At 41.6% G+C, this 18,854-nt stretch overlaps 1 protein-coding gene across 1 annotated transcript in view; it reads right to left on the reverse strand.

Annotated features, from left to right (window-relative positions):
- Positions 1-18,606, reverse strand: part of abr (ABR activator of RhoGEF and GTPase) — a 147,369-nt gene extending 128,763 nt beyond the window's left edge. Inside the window, exon 1 of the mRNA XM_034099699.2 lies at positions 17,549-18,606. Coding sequence (XP_033955590.1) covers positions 17,549-18,353 — 805 coding nt within the window. The 5' untranslated portion in view covers positions 18,354-18,606. The remainder of the gene's footprint in view (positions 1-17,548) is intronic.
- Positions 18,607-18,854: the final 248 nt, after the last annotated feature.

Genomic DNA, 18,854 nt, shown 5'->3' on the forward strand with positions numbered 1-18,854 from the left:
TCACTATGAGGCCCTTTCTTGGTATTGGTACTCATATTTAAAACTATATAAATATAAGGGAAGTACAAGTTGCAATTTTGACCCTATGATGGAGCTTGATGAAAAGTTGAGGGGCCATGATAATATTACAAATGCATACTGGAGAGTGTGTACAGAAATTCATGGAATCCAATAGATAGCATTAGCATGGCTAAAAACAATATATATGAACAGAATCGTACTTTATACTCGGGGCCTGACTCTCATTGAGCATGACGTTTGTCATTGAAATGCAAATATGTTTGACTATTTCCAATATGTTCTGACCTTTTAAGAAAGAAAACTAATGAGAACAGGAGTTACGCAACTTAAAATGCAGCCTAAAGTTAATGTACAATTTATCATGGATTAAGTTTTTTTTGGACTCTTACACTCAGCCTTGTGTGAGCAACTCTCCAAAGTGTGGACACATTCCTTGGAGATGTAGGACTTTAATTCTCTGGCTATATGTTCTCTAAGCAACGTCTTTTTGATTTGGGGGTTGGGGGAGATGGCAGCAGGGACGAGCGACTATGCATTATTAAAAAGCCCAGAGTGCACTAGTGATGAACGTCTGCTTGTTAATGCCTGAAATCACCTGGGCGTTTCTTTTCATTGTTTGTTATTCTCTGTTAGTTTCTATTTGATCTTAAAGTCAAATTGAGTCATAGGGCCTATGGGTTTAGCTCTTTATCTCAATAAGTCTGTTCTCCACTTTTGTCATCATCAGTGTTAAAATACATTTAACTAACAATTAACTTTGTGATTCTCCCATTCCGTGTGTGGTGTGTGTGTGTGTGTGTGTGTGTGGTGTGTGTTGTGTGTGTGTGTGTGTGTGTGCTGTGTGTGGTGTGTGTGTGTGTGTGTGTGTGTGTGTGTGTGTGTGTGTGTGTGTGTGTGTGTGTGTGTGTGTGTGTGTGTGTGTGTGTGTGTGTGTGTGTGTGTGTGTGTGTGGTGTGTGTGTGGTGTGTGTGAGAGAGAAAAAGTATATTTTAAGATGATTTACATTATTAACACTCCTGAAGTAACCACTCAATAGTATTCCATCTGATTGCCAAAGCTTCAGCAGAAGAAAAGACTGTGTATGTGTCACAGCATGTGCTCTGGCAGGCAAGATCCCCGCTCACCTCATTTGCCCTAAATCTCCCCCCCCCAACTCCTTCATCGTCCAATTATGGTGAATCACCCGTCTAGCCAACCACTATTGTGCGTTGTGTAGTAAAGGCCAAGCAGGTGGATTGAATGGATAAGATCGAGACTTCAGGCTATTTAATCCAAAATGTTTTCATATCAAAATTGGTTTTCCCAGGAAAGGATGTGCATTGTGTCTTAAGCCAACTCTTATAGAAACTTACAAAGAATAACACGTGTAAGTGTGTGCAACTAATGTGGGCTGAAAGGTGTTTTCTGTTTCTATATTCAACCAGCCTCTGATTTGTGCCAAGACAGAACTTCTTTAAATACAATCATGTGTCTGTTGTGTCAAGGAAAAAGAAGAAGGGGACAAAGAGATTGAGGATTGAGAGTGTGTGTATGTATGTATGTATGTGTGTGTGTATGTGTGTGTATGTGTGTGAGAGAGAGAGAGAGAGAGAGAGAGAGAGAGAGAGAGAGCAGGAGTCTTCATCTTTTGCCAGCTGAATTCACTTTGATCTATTGAGGTCAATGTGGAAATCATCTGAATCATGCTGTGATTGGACAGACACCAGATAAAGAGAGCTGCCCCTCCACACACACTCAAATGTGCACACACACACTGTAAGATCTGTCGCATGTGTTATTTATTCAGTTTGCTCATCATCAGCGTGTGTCTGCAAAAATGAAATGTTCTGTGCAACAGACACACTCGCATGCAAAGTGAGCTTGTCTGGCATTTCAAACCAACCTTGAGAGGAGACAAGAAAGCCTGCTCCTCTTTGCACAGCGGCACGTGTTTGTTTATGTGTGTATATTAACACAAAGGCACCATGCCGCAGCGCGGATCCCATCGGACACATTATTTCTGATCTGATGTGTCGGCATATAAAAAGCAAAGCCAACATCAGGTAACAGAGACGAACACATGCAAAACAGGTTGTAGGTAACATACATTCAGAAAACAATTACATATGGTTGAAAAAAATATACTGTATTAAACGTAAACAAGCCATTTTAAATGTGCAACGTTTCAATCTAATAGAGATCTATATCCGTCAATGACGTACAAAGGTCTCTGTTAGATTGAAATTGTAACATTGAAATTGCTGAGAGCTTTTAACAGTGTGTTACAGAGACACACAACCCCTTTATGTAGTGAGATACAGGGAATGCAGCTAAACTACTGCTGCCTGAATATAGAACTACTGCACTCTAGTGTTTAGTTTCTGGAAACACAGGTTTAGGGGCTCAAGTGAAGACATTCAGTCTGGGTAATGTAAAGGCATTTTAAAAGGGAAGAAAAGAAACTGATGGCAGGGTAAAATAAGTAGGAATTTCACATCACTTGCGTAAAGTAGACGCACCCTGGCTGATATGTATAATTTGACCCTCCAAGTGTATCGTAACTACAGTGATTGTGTTGGGCTCTGAAGTAGAGCTGCAACGACATGTGGACTAATGGATTAGTTGATCGACAGAAAAATGATCCCAACTATTTAGTTAATTTAAAGTCATTTATCATGAAATATATAATCAAGTAAGGTTATCTGCATTACAATCAATAATGCGGAATGAATTCCCCCCACTGTACAGAATTATTTGAGCACTATTACTATTATTGCCACTAATCATCTGAAAAAAACACTGATACTACAGAATGAAAACAAAACACACCACAACCAAATGTCCTTTTCGAAAGATGTCCACATGAGGGTGCTGTGTCCTTCTCACAATCCCACAGGTTCTCTCCAGTTAGGGTGTGCTGTCACAAGCATTGTGTCAAGTGTTTGAGGTTGCAGTACATTTCACATGCTTACCTTTTGTTGTAACTGTCCAACAGTGCCTGTGACAAATGAAGTTCTGTAGGGATAGAAAACAACAGCAGCGCTCTCTGAAGAGCTGAGCAGTCAACTGTTTTTGTAATTTGCAGTTTCTAAAGGTAATGGTAAATTCAAGAGATTAAAGCTTAATTCTAGAATTATAAAATGTGGTACATGTGATGGCGCAGCTGCAGAGGGATTGGTTGGGCAGCTGACACACCTCCCGAATCAGGTTATCTGTGTCATCAGGAATACACACACTGACACATGACAGGAACACTTACTACAAAGCAAACAGTGAAAGCTGTGTTGTAGGAACAAGCAGTGGATCTCATTCATTCAAATCGGCTTGTTTTAATCTTGTTAATAGATGTATGGATTCTATTTCTCTGAACCAGAGAGTAATGGTATACCACGTCAGCTATTTGTCACACATCTCTACCAATCCTGCTGGAAAAAATTTAAAACACTTTTCTTTTATGCTTCACTAAAATAGATTGTATTGACGAGAGTCGGCTTGCTAGGTCAGGGGTGCGGCTTTAAAACCGTTATTGTAGGCACCCTGGTAGCTCACCTCAGAGAATGTGTCGCATGTGCAGCCTTACTGCAACGGTAAGTAAGGCTTTTATTATGAGGAAGCAACTTGCAAATTGTTGGGTTTTTTCAACACCAGTAACACAGCTCATATACAGCTGACAGCTATCGTGAAACAGTCAAATTAAGTAGATGCACCACACATTTGTTTGAAGGTGATTATCACGTTTGGTCTTGGTGTGTGTAAATGCTGTTAAGAGCCACAGACAAATACAATGTATCTAATTAAATGAAAGTTGCAGAATTAGTTTAGCATGAAATCTAATCCTGAAAGCGAACAGTTACGTGTTGCATTGCTCTCAGTATATTTGCCAAGGCCAGGTTAGAAACCGACAACCCGAGAAACAGGTTGTGGTCCTACAGGAAGTTCCCTTAACACTCTACTGGCGGGATCTTCTTCCAAGTATCATGCCATGTGTATACGTTAACACTACACCTGAAGGCTCGGTGCAGCTAGTGTTTCTTCATGGGATCACACACACAATGACACTTAATACCCACTTCGGGAGCTAGTGTGACCTAACTCTGTGTTTTGCTCCACTCACCGGTCCGTCACAGCGGACAGAGCTGCAGGAGTTCTGCTTCACACACGTTGCATACCGCTATTTTACAGTCTTTTTCGGACACCTTAAAAAAACTGCAAGACTGGTGAAGCACCATCTGATCGGCTCTCCTGATCGGCCTTTATAGAGAGCACTCTTAATAGTGTGATCGGTGCTCTCTATAAAGGAGGCATCATGACTGGAAAAACAACTAGTTTCTATTTCACAATTGGTATAAAACATCCGTTTATTGGTTGTGTTTATCTGTTTCTTATTGCATCTAGGAGGAAGTGAAAGTGATGAGCGTAGCAAAGGAAGTCCCTTAAGACATTAACCAGTGCACTCTGGGAGAGAGATTTGAGAATGCCTTTGTGTACCTATTACAGGTTTTCTTAAAATGTCTCACTTCAGTGAGGGCAAATATGTCACCAATGTACCTGTGTGAAGCTGAGAACACAAATAGATTTCTTTTGAAAGACACAGAAGAAAAGGAGTGACACAATGTCTTGCAGTGCTGAGAAAGAATAACTTCACAGTGTTCGAAAACAATGAAAGCCACGTCTTACTGTGAGAGCTATGGAAGCCAAAAGTCTGAGCCAAGTCTACTTATTAAAGGTGATGGTCCACGACAGTCCAAGAAAACATTTCCCCAAGGCTGCCTTCTGACACAGTAACACTGTCACCGTGAGAACTTCACACACCAGCAGGGAGACACAAAGCCCGACATTCAGGGACAGAACAGGAGCAAAGACTGCAATCACAACTAGTTTACAGGACATTAAATATACAGCCTACACAGTGTGAGATTTTGACTTTCAAATACTAAGCTGTAGAAATAAGGAACTTGTGGTGATCTAATATCAACCGGAGTCATGTTATAGCATCCTTAAACATGGACCAATTGCTGTTCTGTGTGTTCTGCCCCAACCAGTCAGAGTCATCAGATGCTGACCAGTAGTAACTTCCTTCTGCAAAAATGTCATCCATCTGAAATGTTACTACTAATGGAAAACATGACAAACACTTCAATGTTGTATAAGGTAGGAAATAACCCAACAGAAGTTTGTTGCAACATTAGTGATGCAAAGCAAGGCATAACTTCATTATTAGTAACATATTTCATCAGGTACACACCATTGACGAGTCTATCAAATGTGATTTAATCTTGACAGAGGGAAGAGAAGTGAAAAGACAGATATCTTTCTAATGTTAGCTGGTTAATTTATAGTTGCATCTTCAACGTTCTGATTGTAAATATGTAGCGCAGAGAGAGACACAACTCTGCAGAGAGCAAGAGACCGAGTCTTTTTCTGTGGTCGCTCTGGGGCTAGATAACACTTCTTTTCTCACTTTGATAATTGAGCAATGGGTTGAGATTTCACAACAGCCTTGCTAGTCACCAGGCTAGGTAGGTAGCCATTTTAAGCTAAAGTTAAGTCGTAATGGGCGTTTAGTTACTGTGTCTGTCCACTGTGTTTATATACAGTAACAGCCTGTAGGTGGTTTATACAGAATTACTTTAGTGTTTGTATTGCTTGCTCAGCTTACAGTAGCTAGTTGGCTAGATTGTGAAAAAGCTGTTGAGTGTGCTAGCTTAAGAGAGGCAGAGGAGATGTGATTGACTGAAAGGTAAGGGGGAAGGTATTCAGAACAAATTTGAAAAACAAAATTGTTCCCATACCAATTGAAATACATTTAATAAAATAAGGTTTACTTTTGATAATTTCCTCAATCATTTTACAAATTGTTGGTTATTTGTATATTTCACAAGATTTGTTCATCCTAATTATTTACATCAGAGTGTCTTTATTCAATCCTGAACACGTTGTTTAATACAACATGCAGGAATCTCAAAACCCATCAACCTCAAACATTTTTGGGGGAGTTCCTGATTAAATAGCTGACCCCCCTTCAGTCAAAGTGGGAGTTGCTGCAGAATCATTTGGGAGTAATGAACTGGTACAGTGTGTGGCCATGCACACCCACTGGCAGTGTTGGAGAAGAATGCTTCCTACTGTGGGCACTGAACACACACACACACACACACACACACACACACACACACACACACACACCACACACACACACACACACACACACACACACACCACACACACACACACACAACACACACACACACACACACACACACACACACACACACACACACACACACACACACACACACACACACACACACACACACACACACACACACACACACACACACACACACACACACACACACACACACATCGCAGCTCCTCACCACACACGCCACACTGGGTCTCCATGGCAGCCTAAGCAGTTAGCCAATCAGAGGTAGCTTGGTGTTTCCTTTGATTTCAGGCAGAGTTAATGTGTACATCTAAATGGCTACAATGAAGAAAGGAGTTTGTGTTTTGCATACAGGCCAAGTCTATGTATAAATGACTGCTAGAAAACCTAAAAGATGTGAAGTTGCTTTGACCTGAGCTTTCTGCACACTGCACATGGAAACTGACTTTCACATTGTGCACTGAAGTAGGCTGAGAACCTTTGACAGACAACAGGGTAAAGTGAGTCTCTTCTTCTCAGTTGAAAGACATGTGGCGTGTAATTAAATAAAACCTGTGTTTCTTCAAATTGTATTTCCATTTCAGCCTTGTCACTTATCTGCATCTCCTTCATTTAATTTACAAATCAACCTCAGTGAGATTAGTGTATTGACTACTTTCATGTGAGACACACGGTGGTTTGTTCCTTTCGTGGTGCTGTAGCAGAGCTGTATGAATCAGTTAACTGACAGGAAAACCACCACTGTGTGTTGCAGCTGCTCAACTCAACTTCATTTGAACTGCAAGAATTTCACATTATGAAACGTTGCGTTTCCTGTAATTCTGTATTCCCTCGGTACAAAATATTAGCACAAAGCCATCATCTGAAGGAACCGCAGTGAGTGAGATAGCAGGTCCTGTTTGTTTGTCTAGTATTTGTTTATAAGACGTGTTAACTCGGGGTGTTACAGCTTAGCCCAGTTTCAAGGGAGATGGGAGCAGTAGCTGAGGCTTTTTAGGGTGGATGGAGAGTACAGCTTTTTGTCTAGAGGCCAGGGTCGTCAGCCTGTAGCCTTTCCCTGCTCATCACATTGTGAAAATCTTTCCAACGAAGCAATTTCCTGAATAGCAAACCATGGGAGGTCCACACCTTTGTTGATCCTAGGAATGGACGCCAACACACACAGGGCAGTGTGCCAATGTCCCTTTAACAGTAATCTGGTGGGAAATCAGGCACCGTTAACAAAGCCCTACTTTAATGGGGTTCATTTGTTCTCAAGACCAGACTAGCTGTACAATCTAACTTTGTGAAACCAGGTTGCAAACAATCATTTGTCCACTGGCCTAATGGCTACTTCTTGTTCAACATTTGACACTCAATAGATAACCATTCTTTTTTTTGCTGGTGAGTGATACAAATGTGGAACCCTGGGAGTGGGTACAACCACAAACGTGAGAGTGCCAGTTAACAATGAAACCAAATGCTCAGTATGCCACATTTTAATCCTAAAGATTTTTGAGCAGGAGTTTGTTAAAGGGGCCTTATTATGCTTTTTTTGAGTCGTCCTTTTCCTGTAGTGTGCTTCGAAGGTTTGAGTGCAGGTCAAATTTCTGCAAAGGCTAAAATCTGAAAGTTCCCCGCCTGAAAAGCCTTGACTGGACTCCTTTGTATAAGTCCGTAACATAGTGACATCACTGTAACTAACACATACAACACTATGGTGCTTCTTTCGATAGGCTAGCACTCCAACACATTCTACCTTATAGGCTAAGGGGCGGTGATTGTGATTAACTAATCACACCAGAACCGGCCAGCTAACCAATCAGAGCAGACTGGGCTCTGGTTTCAGACAGAGGGTGAAAAGAGGTGCTGCAACACAGGTAGTAAGAGAAAAATAAAGAATTTTTTGAACATTAAAGCATGGAAACAGGTCACAGTAGAGGAGCAAAATAAAAACATGAACCTGAAAATGAGCACAATAGGGCCCCTTTAACAACGTTATGGTCTGTAAAACCTAAATAATCCTAGTATGATAATCCCCATGATGCATCTGGTCCAACACCTTATCGCTTTAATCACTCATCACAGTTTCGGCAGACATCACATCACAGGATTTTTTGTGGGGCTACAGTTACCAGACTGACTGTCTTTTAAACTAGGATTGCACTAAGGGAAATTCTGCTAAGATGAAAAAAGTCCCTTAGAGGTAACAACACTTCTCTTACGGCCCCTACACATGGCGGCGTGCGTTGAAGCTTGGCGGTGGGCGTGTCTGAAGCTTGGGGAGTTAACGTGACCAACAACCAATCAAAATGTCATAAAAGGCTTTACATGTCACACTTTATATAATGAACATTTATGACATTAATGTCTATGGTGCTATTTTATGCAACATTCCATGCTGGCTAAATATACTGTCTATGCTTGCTAGCTGTCCATTCAAACGAAGTACACTGGATATAAACTCCCAAACGGGCGAAAACCTACCAGTTTCACCCACTGTCTCTGGCTCTTCCGGTTTGTATCCCGGTAGGTGAACAGGGACTGGTCAAACAACACCGGGTGATTCCCTACCGCTACAATGATTTTGTCCTCCATTTTTTGGAACATGAGGAAATGACCTGCGGTATGGCTCTCCCAGCATACACGCGGTTTGATTGGCTAGCGCTTGTACTGGCAGATTTGCATAAACGGGATTTGATTGGCTGACGCTTCCGTCGAAGATTCAAAAGTAGAACATTGCTCTACTTTTGAAGCGAGAAAACAGAGGATATAGGTATATGTTGTAGTGGACATTTGTATTATATCCTTATATGCTTAAACCAAATGCTTCTCATTTCCTGAGATGTGCTGTTTTCTTCTATCTACTCTACTTTGGGTTTATTCCCAAGCGCTTCAAGGCCACAGAGCTGATTTGGCTACTGGGTTGAGACTCACACAAAGTCACACAAGAACTTCCCTACTCTGGGAACCGTTATGCTATCTACAGCTCAAGGACAGATGTCTAATAACAATATGTGACTGTGTGAAGACAGATTTCTGACCTTCCCACTCCTTCTTGTATATAAGCTTTGCTACCATATTTTATGGCACACACTCACGCAGACTATTCTATGCTCTGTGAGACCTGTGTCTATTTTTATTGTATCTTATGTATTTGAAGCTTCAAATAAATAACCAGAAAGACAACTCTGTCTGATTCACCATTTATTTGTTTTGATCACTTTGACTTCTACTCTCCACAGTGTTGGGTCTTAGATTTCCATAACAATGTAACATGCTAGAAACAGATCGTGACCTTTATATACAATTTTTCTTACATTTGTATTTCACACCTCTGATATAGAACTTGGGTCAAGTGCTGCATTCATTTTAGAAAACAAGCGATGTTGCTGCAAAACCCACACCTCCTCCTCCATCGCAGAGACATCCTGTCTGCCTGCCTGCACAACCATGGCGACTCATTCATCACCAAGGCAACACAGGGAAAAGTCAGGCCATAAATAGTACTTTCAAGGATTAAAAGCCATGGATTATTTGACTGCCAACACTTTGAAGAGACATTAGATTTGATGAAAAAAGTGTCCCATTGTTCACATTACTGCTAGACTATTTGGATGCATTATCACAGTACCCACTACCTAAGCTTTCAAAGTGGGCTATAACAAATGTCCAAGTGAAAACAGAAGCAAGAGAAAAACAATACAAGGGGTGCAACACATTTTTATCAAAATATTTTACGATTATTTTCCTTGATTAGTCATTAAGTCTGTGAAACACTCTGAAAAAGAGAGCCCAAGGTGACATATTCGATTGCTTGTTATTTCCAAAGAGCAGTTAAAGACCTCCAAATTCAAATGTACCATCAAAATACAAAAATGTCCTCAAATGACAGCAGCTGGGACAAGCAAATATTCAGCATTTGGCTGAAAATTGACAAAACAATGAATCCTTTATCAAAATGTATTAGGGCTGCTCGATTATGGCAGAAATCATAATCTCGATTATTTGGGTCAATAATTGATATCACAATTATTAAAAACGATTATCCATTTACTTTGAAAACATACATTTATTGGAGAAAAAAAATGTTAACAGTATGTTTTTAACAGTTGATTACCCTGAACTTCAAGTATAATTCAACAAAAAAAAGAAGAAAAAAAGAAAAGTTGAAAAAAGAAAAGTAATAATAAAAAAATAATCGTTTTATTTTGATTACGTTGTTTTCGTAATCGTTGCAAGCCATAATCATAATTGCGATTAAAATACGATTAATTGAGCAGCCCTAAAATGTATACAAATGTATTTTCCATCCATTGGCTCAATAATAAATCAACTAATAGTTTGAAAGTATTGTATACATTCAGCCACATACTGTAGTTCTGCTGGTTTTAGACCAAATGCGTTTCTGGTTAGTCAATAAATTAATAATTTAGTCTGAAATGCCAGAAAATTGTGAAACATGTCTTCGAGGATTTCCCAGAAGGTGGCGTCTTAACATTTTTGTTCACTGATGATCAATGAATACGTTTCATCCGGTTTCATCACTAGATTCTCTGAAAACACTAGGAATGTTAATATAACCCCCTTGTTTCCATGTTAACACTCTGTAGCAAAGAAATATGCTACCATTAAGAAGCAACAAGACACTGACATGGAGCAGACATATTTCTGCCTGAGCTCCACAGCAGTGTTGCCTGGGAAATATCTCAGATGAGCCAGAGTTTTGAGAGAAACGTACTGTGATTGCGGTGATATTCTGCCTAACCGTTCTGAAAGGTCTCTCTGCCAGTGTAAAGCCTTAACTTCGCAGTAAGACTCTGTAGTAACTTGAGCCGTCAAGCTGTCCAGTAATGACACATACAAACCAGGAGTGTGTACGGAGTGAGGCCTCAAAGCCTGAAAATCTGAAATCCACTGGTTTCTGAAGAAAGCCAACAAAACAAATCTGAGGTAGCATTCACACTACAGAGTGTTAACATGGAGACAACATGACATGCAGTTCCCCTGCTGCACATGCTGTTTAGGACAGGCCTTGACAAGCCCTGCTTATCTGAGTGGAGCAAGAGCCAACCACAGGAAGAAAGAATACATGCGTGTCATATCCAGCAATTCCTCTGTAGTAGAGTGACAAGAACAGGTTTGTTCAGCTGTTCTCCTTTCTGTGCACATCAAGTGATCAAAATCAACCATGCTACAGTCTTATCAAAAACAAGTGTCCTTATTATCAGGGCTGCACATAACTGGTAACCAAACAAAGAGCACCGGGTCATTTGAAAAAAGGCGCATTTGCGTACCAAAATTGAGAGAGAGAGAGAGAGAGAGAGAGAGAGAGAGAGAGAGAGAGAGAGAGAGAGTTTTGCGAGTTGCATATGAACTCAGGGCCGGCCCGTAGCACTGGCGTTATAGATGTTCGCCTAGGGCGCCAGATCTGGGGGGCGCTCCGCTGGCAGTTCTGGGAGGGAAAAAAACATTTTTGACCGTTGGGGCTCATCCTAATTTTCGGCCTTGATGTAACAATACTCATAATTAAATAAATGTAACACCCTTTTCACCCTGGTTACACGTTTCATTTGCCCTGTACGATGGGCGCTGAACCTGGCTCGTTCCCGCACAAAGGAGCTCAGGACACCCGGTGCACTACCTGCCGCGTGGAGCCTCACGCCCCCAGCCTCGGCGCTGATGAAAATGGGGGATGTTGGCTTATCTGGCGCCCGCAGCTCACAGCCAAAATGCGAGGGAGAGAGAGAAGCCCGGTACCGGCGCTGTTGTTATTAGAATCTGGTGCTAGCTGCTCTAACAGATATAAGAAGAATATGTTTCTACAATAATGTGGAGGAGAGCTCTCTCCAGTCAGACTGAGAGGCTGATACTACAACTCAGTGAGGTAAGGACTCTCAGTGTTTAGATAGTTCAGTTTAGTCTAAGTTCAAACGGTTTGGTCACAATTTATGTAAACACATATTTCCAAGGCACTCCTTTATAATTATTGGGATAAACAGGTTTGAAATCATTCCAATGTATACTATAGGACAGTAACCAAAAATATCCTTTAAAACTGGAGAGATAAAGAAAAAATGCGATATGAATGAACAACACAAATAAAATAATTAGTTATTGGCTATGGTAGGTTATTGGTTATGTTCACATACTTATTTGATTAGATCCACTTGTCTAAGATGACAACAGAGACTTTCGACCCAAAACCAGCTGTTGACTGATCGCAGCTAATCGCAGACTCAACCAGAGAGAAAGTAGTAGGCCTACATCATCAGCAGCTACCATGTCTGACAGAGAGGAAGACAGTGAGGAGAACAGTCAGGAGTGTAGTGATGACAGCTTGTAGGATTACTGCTCGTGCTAATGTTGTCTTGTGTTCACCTCTGCATGTGTGTTCTGTGTTCACCTCTGCACGTGTGTTCTGTGTTCACCTCTGCACGTGTGTTCTGTGTTCACCTCTGCATGTGTGTTCTGTGTTCACCTCTGCACGTGTGTTCTGTGTTCACCTCTGCATGTGTGTTCTGTGTTCACCTCTGCATGTGTGTTCTGTGTTCACCTCTGCATGTGTGTTCTGTGTTCACCTCTGCATGTGTGTTCTGTGATCACCTCTGCATGTGTGTTCTGTGATCACCTCTGCACGTGTGTTCTGTGATCACCTCTGCACGTGTGTTCTGTGTTCACCTCTGCATGTGTGTTCTGTGTTCACCTCTGCACGTGTGTTCTGTGTTCACCTCTGCATGTGTGTTCTGTGTTCACCTCTGCACGTGTGTTCTGTGTTCACCTCTGCATGTGTGTTCTGTGTTCACCTCTGCACGTGTGTTCTGTGTTCACCTCTGCATGTGTGTTCTGTGTTCACCTCTGCATGTGTGTTCTGTGATCACCTCTGCATGTGTGTTCTGTGATCACCTCTGCACGTGTGTTCTGTGATCACCTCTGCACGTGTGTTCTGTGTTCACCTCTGCATGTGTGTTCTGTGATCACCTCTGCATGTGTGTTCTGTGTTCACCTCTGCATGTGTGTTCTGTGTTCACGTCTGCACGTGTGTTCTGTGTTCACCTCTGCATGTGTGTTCTGTGATCACCTCTGCATGTGTGTTCTGTGTTCACCTCTGCACGTGTGTTCTGTGTTCACCTCTGCACGTGTGTTCTGTGTTCACCTCTGCACGTGTGTTCTGTGTTCACCTCTGCATGTGTGTTCTGTGTTCACCTCTGCACGTGTGTTCTGTGTTCACCTCTGCACGTGTGTTCTGTGTTCACCTCTGCTCGTGTGTTCAGTGCCGTGTGTCTGGCAAATAAAGTCAAGACCCCCTCAAAAGTTACGGTTTATTTCATTTTAAGGATGAGCACCAAGCAACATCTCAAGGTGCTCCTTTGAGAACCAGGGCAAAAAAGTTATGTGCACCCCTGCTTATTATGCATACAATACACAAAGACATGACAAGTATTAGCTGAATGACACAGCATGTGATGCAATTCAACAGAAGCTCTATGGTGCAAAAAAGCTCCACTGAAGATACATGTCACATTTTTAGGGAAGGTAATTCATTTCTGATCTTATGAATTAATTCCTGGGACCAAAATGGGTAGGAAACCACAGATGTGTTGTCATCTTGCAAACAACAACAATACATATGTGCACTTTGGGTCTAATATGATTATCTAAAATACGACCTACTGACTGCAGTGTTAACATCAAACATGTTGTTTCCTAATTGTATGTTTTAACAGGGCCTTCAGTCCAAAGACTTTAATTCCAAAATGATACTTCCACAGTCAAGAACCAAAATACTTGTCAACGCAAAACATCTCTTATTGGTAATACTATTTGTGTAACGCTCATATGAACATGTTGCCCACAAGGCTTTTTTTTTAAATTACAATATCAAGCCTTGGTTCTTTAAGCCTATAATTTCATAACTAAATATTTACATACAGTATCTAAGAATACTGTGTTGTACTATTTTTCACACCTGGCTACTTTCTGTGCTAGCAGCTGTAGGCAAGAGGAACTGGAAACTGTGCTCTAGTCTCGGTGTCTAAAAACAAACAAATCTTAATGAATTGACATAATGAACTTTAAGTAAACTATCGCACTAGCTTAATGAAACTTTATCACCAATTAAAAAGTGAGTCACACTTCTTCACAGGAGGGTGTTTACCGGTTGAAAATAACAATTGATTTTCTATGCTGATCGAAATTGCTGTGGGGGTAAAAATAACCAACACTTACTCCCTAATTCGACCTTAATGTTGCTTGCAATCAATAAAAAAACGGGCCTTTCTCCATAAGAATGCTTCAAATAGTTATGAAAGCTAAAAACTGGTATCTGTCTATCACTGCTAATTGTTTTCTGCTTGTGACTAAATTAAGCTAATGAATAACAAACACCAATAAAGAAAACTATTTTATTATTCAACAAAGCTAAAAATAACAGAGGATTACTCCCGGTTTAGAACAACACAGTGGCGTGAGTCAGAAGTGAATCACAGGCTACAGAGAGGCCAGACAGGTGGCTTCAGATACATGACCTGATGGGTGGGAGACCGATTCCCAGCAAACACATGAGCAAGACCCCTAGCATGAGCCCAGAGCTTGGGGGGGGGGGGTGTGTGTGTGTGTGTGTGTGTGTGTGTGTGTGTGTGTGTGTGTGTGTGTGTGTGTGTGTGTGTGTGTGTGTGTGTGTGTGTGGCAGGCAGATTCCACATAATCATTTCCCACGGCTCCGCCCTCTATGTTTAATCAAGTCTTTCCACTGATTATCCCAGTTCAGATCAAAACATCATTTTCCTGCCGGACAACAAAGATGTAATAGATTAAGGGACTTACAGTAAGTGCTGCTTATCCTCACTGACCTACAGGTTTATGGGAAATGCATCCCCCTACCTGTATAACTTAAATGGAAGACAAACAGAGTGTTATAATGAGAAAACAATGCAGCGGTTTTCTTTTCAGTTTCTTGGTTCATTCAATATTTCAGAAACAAGACTAGCTCTTGAGATGCAAGACGCTCTCACAGTGAGCCATGTCCAAGGACTTTCTTTTAGAGCCATTTACCACAAATTCACGTCTCATTATAATAAAGTAACAAATATCAACAAAGGTGTGACTTTAAATGACAACCTTCACAAATGACGTTGAAGATTTTCCTGGTTTGCTTAATAAAATTATTTCAACATGTTATTCCCCTTTAGCGTCACCATTTAATCCACTGGTGCCTAAATGTAACTGAAAGGAATGATTGGGCCGGAAGGTCTCTTTCTGCTATGGCTAATGTGTCTTTATATGTTGTGATTCTTGTTCAAATACTAAAGTCAGTCTTTTACCAACATCCTTATAATCCAGACCAGTTAAAATACAATACATCTCTATAGTTACCATGAAGCCATCAACAGAACCACAGAAAATGAAAATCAGCTTACAAAAATAATTAAGCCTTCCAAACGGTAGAACAGATTTGGGAACGGATGTGTCACCAAAAAAAAGGTTTTGTCTGTCTTCCTCTATCTATTCCAATGCTCAAGTTAGTCATTGACCTTTGACTCATGGCATGCAGACAATCCGTGTCAATATTGCCACACTTTAAGGAGGAAGTGACAATGTAATGGCATACCATATCTCTGTGAATCCTACATCCTGGATAAACCTTCATATTATTTGTTTTGCTCATTGATACCATCTTCTCAGGGGCTGGGAAGTAAATACATTTTGTAATGGGGCTGCAATTCTGTAATCGCCATTGGAATGTCATAAACGCATCACACTTTTGTATCGTTTTCTAATTTGTCTGGTCCCTAGAGTGTAAGGCTGTTATAGTTGCTGGTATGCTGATTCTGTCACCATCAGAAAGGTCTAGCTGTTTTCCCCCTGTAGCGACAATTTCACAATAAATGATGACGCTTAGAGGATAACCTTGGCACAAAGCTGTGACATATTCTAAAGAATTCTGTACTGAAGTTAAAGTTTTAGGATATTTAACAAAGAAAATAAACAAACAATAAGCAAGTTAAGACCGTACAGTCAACAGAAAATATCAGGCTTTGTCATCCACAAACTCCGAACAACAGGTGCCCTAAATACCTAAACCACATCCATGTTAAAATGTGCGAGAGTGGCCAATTACAAATGTGTGTGGTGTTAACAATAATGATAATAATAATAATAAGACAATAAACAACATCTAAATAAGCATTTGGGCTCCTACGCCCCTGATTCCAGTCTTTATGCTATGCTAAACTGAGTGTCAAATGGAAATTGCTTCATATTTACCACACGTACATGGGAGTGGAACCAATCTTCTCTTGGCAACAAAGCAAACAAGTGCATTCCTAAATGTTGAACTATTTCTTCAAGCCACTCTGCAACTCACTTGTCTTTATAACCTTAATCTGGGGGTTTAGGTATAATCTGAGGTCTCAACAGTTTTTTAGCTCTAAACTACTCTGCAGCCCCCTCAGGGTTAATCTAAAAGACCAGCAGACCTCTTCATTTTTGGGCCATAGCTACAATTGAGAAATCAGTTCAGGCTCCTAGATAGACTACTTAATGCTGATTGCTTCACACACAAGACACATAATGTCAACAGCACATACATTATTTAAGGCTCTGTTTATGTACTGCAGCAAAATCATAGACAGAATACATTGGGCCTAGTAGTCTGAGGTAAACCACTAATCCACGTGATTCAAGAAAATGTGATGCAGCAGAGTAGTACAAAAACAAGACATATCTGATTAATCACTTCTGGTTGATTACTGTTCCCTGTTATGCCTCTACCTGAAAATGCAAAATGAGGCGTGAGCTCTCTAAAGTCATCCACTTAGAGCAATTCACTTTAGGTCTGGTCCTGAGCCAAATTTAGGAAGGGTCTCTTGATTGTATGATGTCCGCTCCAAATGGAAGAGCTGCTAGCCACAGCAGGAGGAAACAGCTGTCAGACATCACATAACTTTTCCGATCAATTGTCCTGTGGATTGCAGGCCAGTGAACAGGCCGTGCTACAATATTGACAAGCTGCTCAGTCTGTGCACACTGAAGTGATTAAAGTCAAATGCAACACATGCATTTGTTGACAATCCACTGTGTCTATTAAAAATTGCCATAGTTAATGAAATGTCATCTGTTGAGATGTTTTAGTTCCCTTATGTATTGTCCTTTGCTGCAACCCAGATGTCTTAAATTACTTACCGTCAGGTATCTTGTTGCACGAAGAGTGTATTTTCTCTACTTGATCCTGATAATCACCAAGGGTCTCATAACTCAAGAAAAGCCATGGCCATTGATTGCACCGTTGTGTTGTGTTATACCAGGTTATTGTGGGGGTAGTAATATTGTTTCTTCTATTTATTTATATTTTATATCGGGTAACAAAAGCAGTGGTAGTGTTGACATTAAAACTCTTACCTGCAGAAGAGGAGTCTTCGTGGTCGGAGCTCAGGTATCCGTCACTCCTCCGATCCGGGGTGCTGCAGCTGGAGCCGCGGGAGGGTCTGCAGAGAATCTGCGGGAAGGACGGGGACAGCCTGCCGTCGTCTCCGGAGTCAAAGTCCCTGCTGTGGCGGAAAGGCCGCAGGGAATTAGACGTCCTCTGGTTGTCCCTGCCGCCCATCTTAGGAGCCAACAAGTTATTCCTGACGAAGTTTTCATTCAGCTCCGTATCCTCGTATTCTCGGTCGCTCCCCACGTCGTTATCATTCGGTAAGGCAAGGACAGGTGGGGCCGTGTCCCCTCTCTGAAAGTTGAACCTCCGTGGCGGGACAGGGATGGGGACGGGCTTACCCGTCTTGCCGCTGAACCTGGCTCGTTCCCGCCCGAAGGAGCTCAGGACACCAGGTGTACTACCTGCCGCGTGGAGCCTCACGCCCCCAGCCTCGGACACCTTGGTCCTCTGCCCGTCGCCCTCATCCTCCTTCTGCCACGGTTTCCTAATATCCCCCGTCTTAGAAAATGAACGCTTCTCTGCGTTAAAGTTTTCATCTTTACCCTCAAACCTTTCCGGGTCGTTGCTCTTCTGCCGAGCCACGGTGGTCTGCAGGTAGATCACCTTGAATTTCTCCTCCGCCAGAGCCTTCTGCAGCCTCTTCAGGTTGGCTTTGCTCGCCTCCAGCTCCGACTCAATGTCCTCTACAGACTTCAAGTCCATTGTTGGTACCTTTCCGTCAGGAAATTCATTCCTCCAGTGTTTTGCGAATTCCTCCTGTTCCCACATTTCGATGTTAAAAACGGTCTCTACGCCAAACACAGTCTCGTAACAGTCAGAGAGACAAAATATCCTTGTCTTCTCCGACGGTCAGCGGCGTATCTGTGAAAAATACCCTCCTTCCTCTCCTTCTAACTTAAAACTGTCTGTCGCAATTAACCCGAGTGTTTTCTGACCATCCTCAGCCTCCCACACACACAAACAGCAGCGTGTGCAGAGAGATACGCATAACAAGTTGCCACTGCGCTGAAAACTTTCGAGACTTCCTGTATTGAGACGTGCTGCATTCAAGAGCTGCTCGAACAACTGTGTTGACTATATAGTTTTACGACAATCAAACCAAATCAATGCAGCACACCTTCATACCAGATGTAAGTGTGTTCGGCTTTAGTAGCAAAAAAGCAAAACAACACATTTATTTCCTCTGGCCTTAACATTCAGACAGAGATTGGAGAAGTACTCAGATCTTGTACTTAACAAAATGTAGAAGTACCAGAGTGTGGGAATACT

The sequence above is a fragment of the Pseudochaenichthys georgianus genome, chromosome 14 (genome assembly GCF_902827115.2).
Source record: "Pseudochaenichthys georgianus chromosome 14, fPseGeo1.2, whole genome shotgun sequence".
In the NCBI taxonomy this organism is placed as follows: domain Eukaryota; kingdom Metazoa; phylum Chordata; class Actinopteri; order Perciformes; family Channichthyidae; genus Pseudochaenichthys; species Pseudochaenichthys georgianus.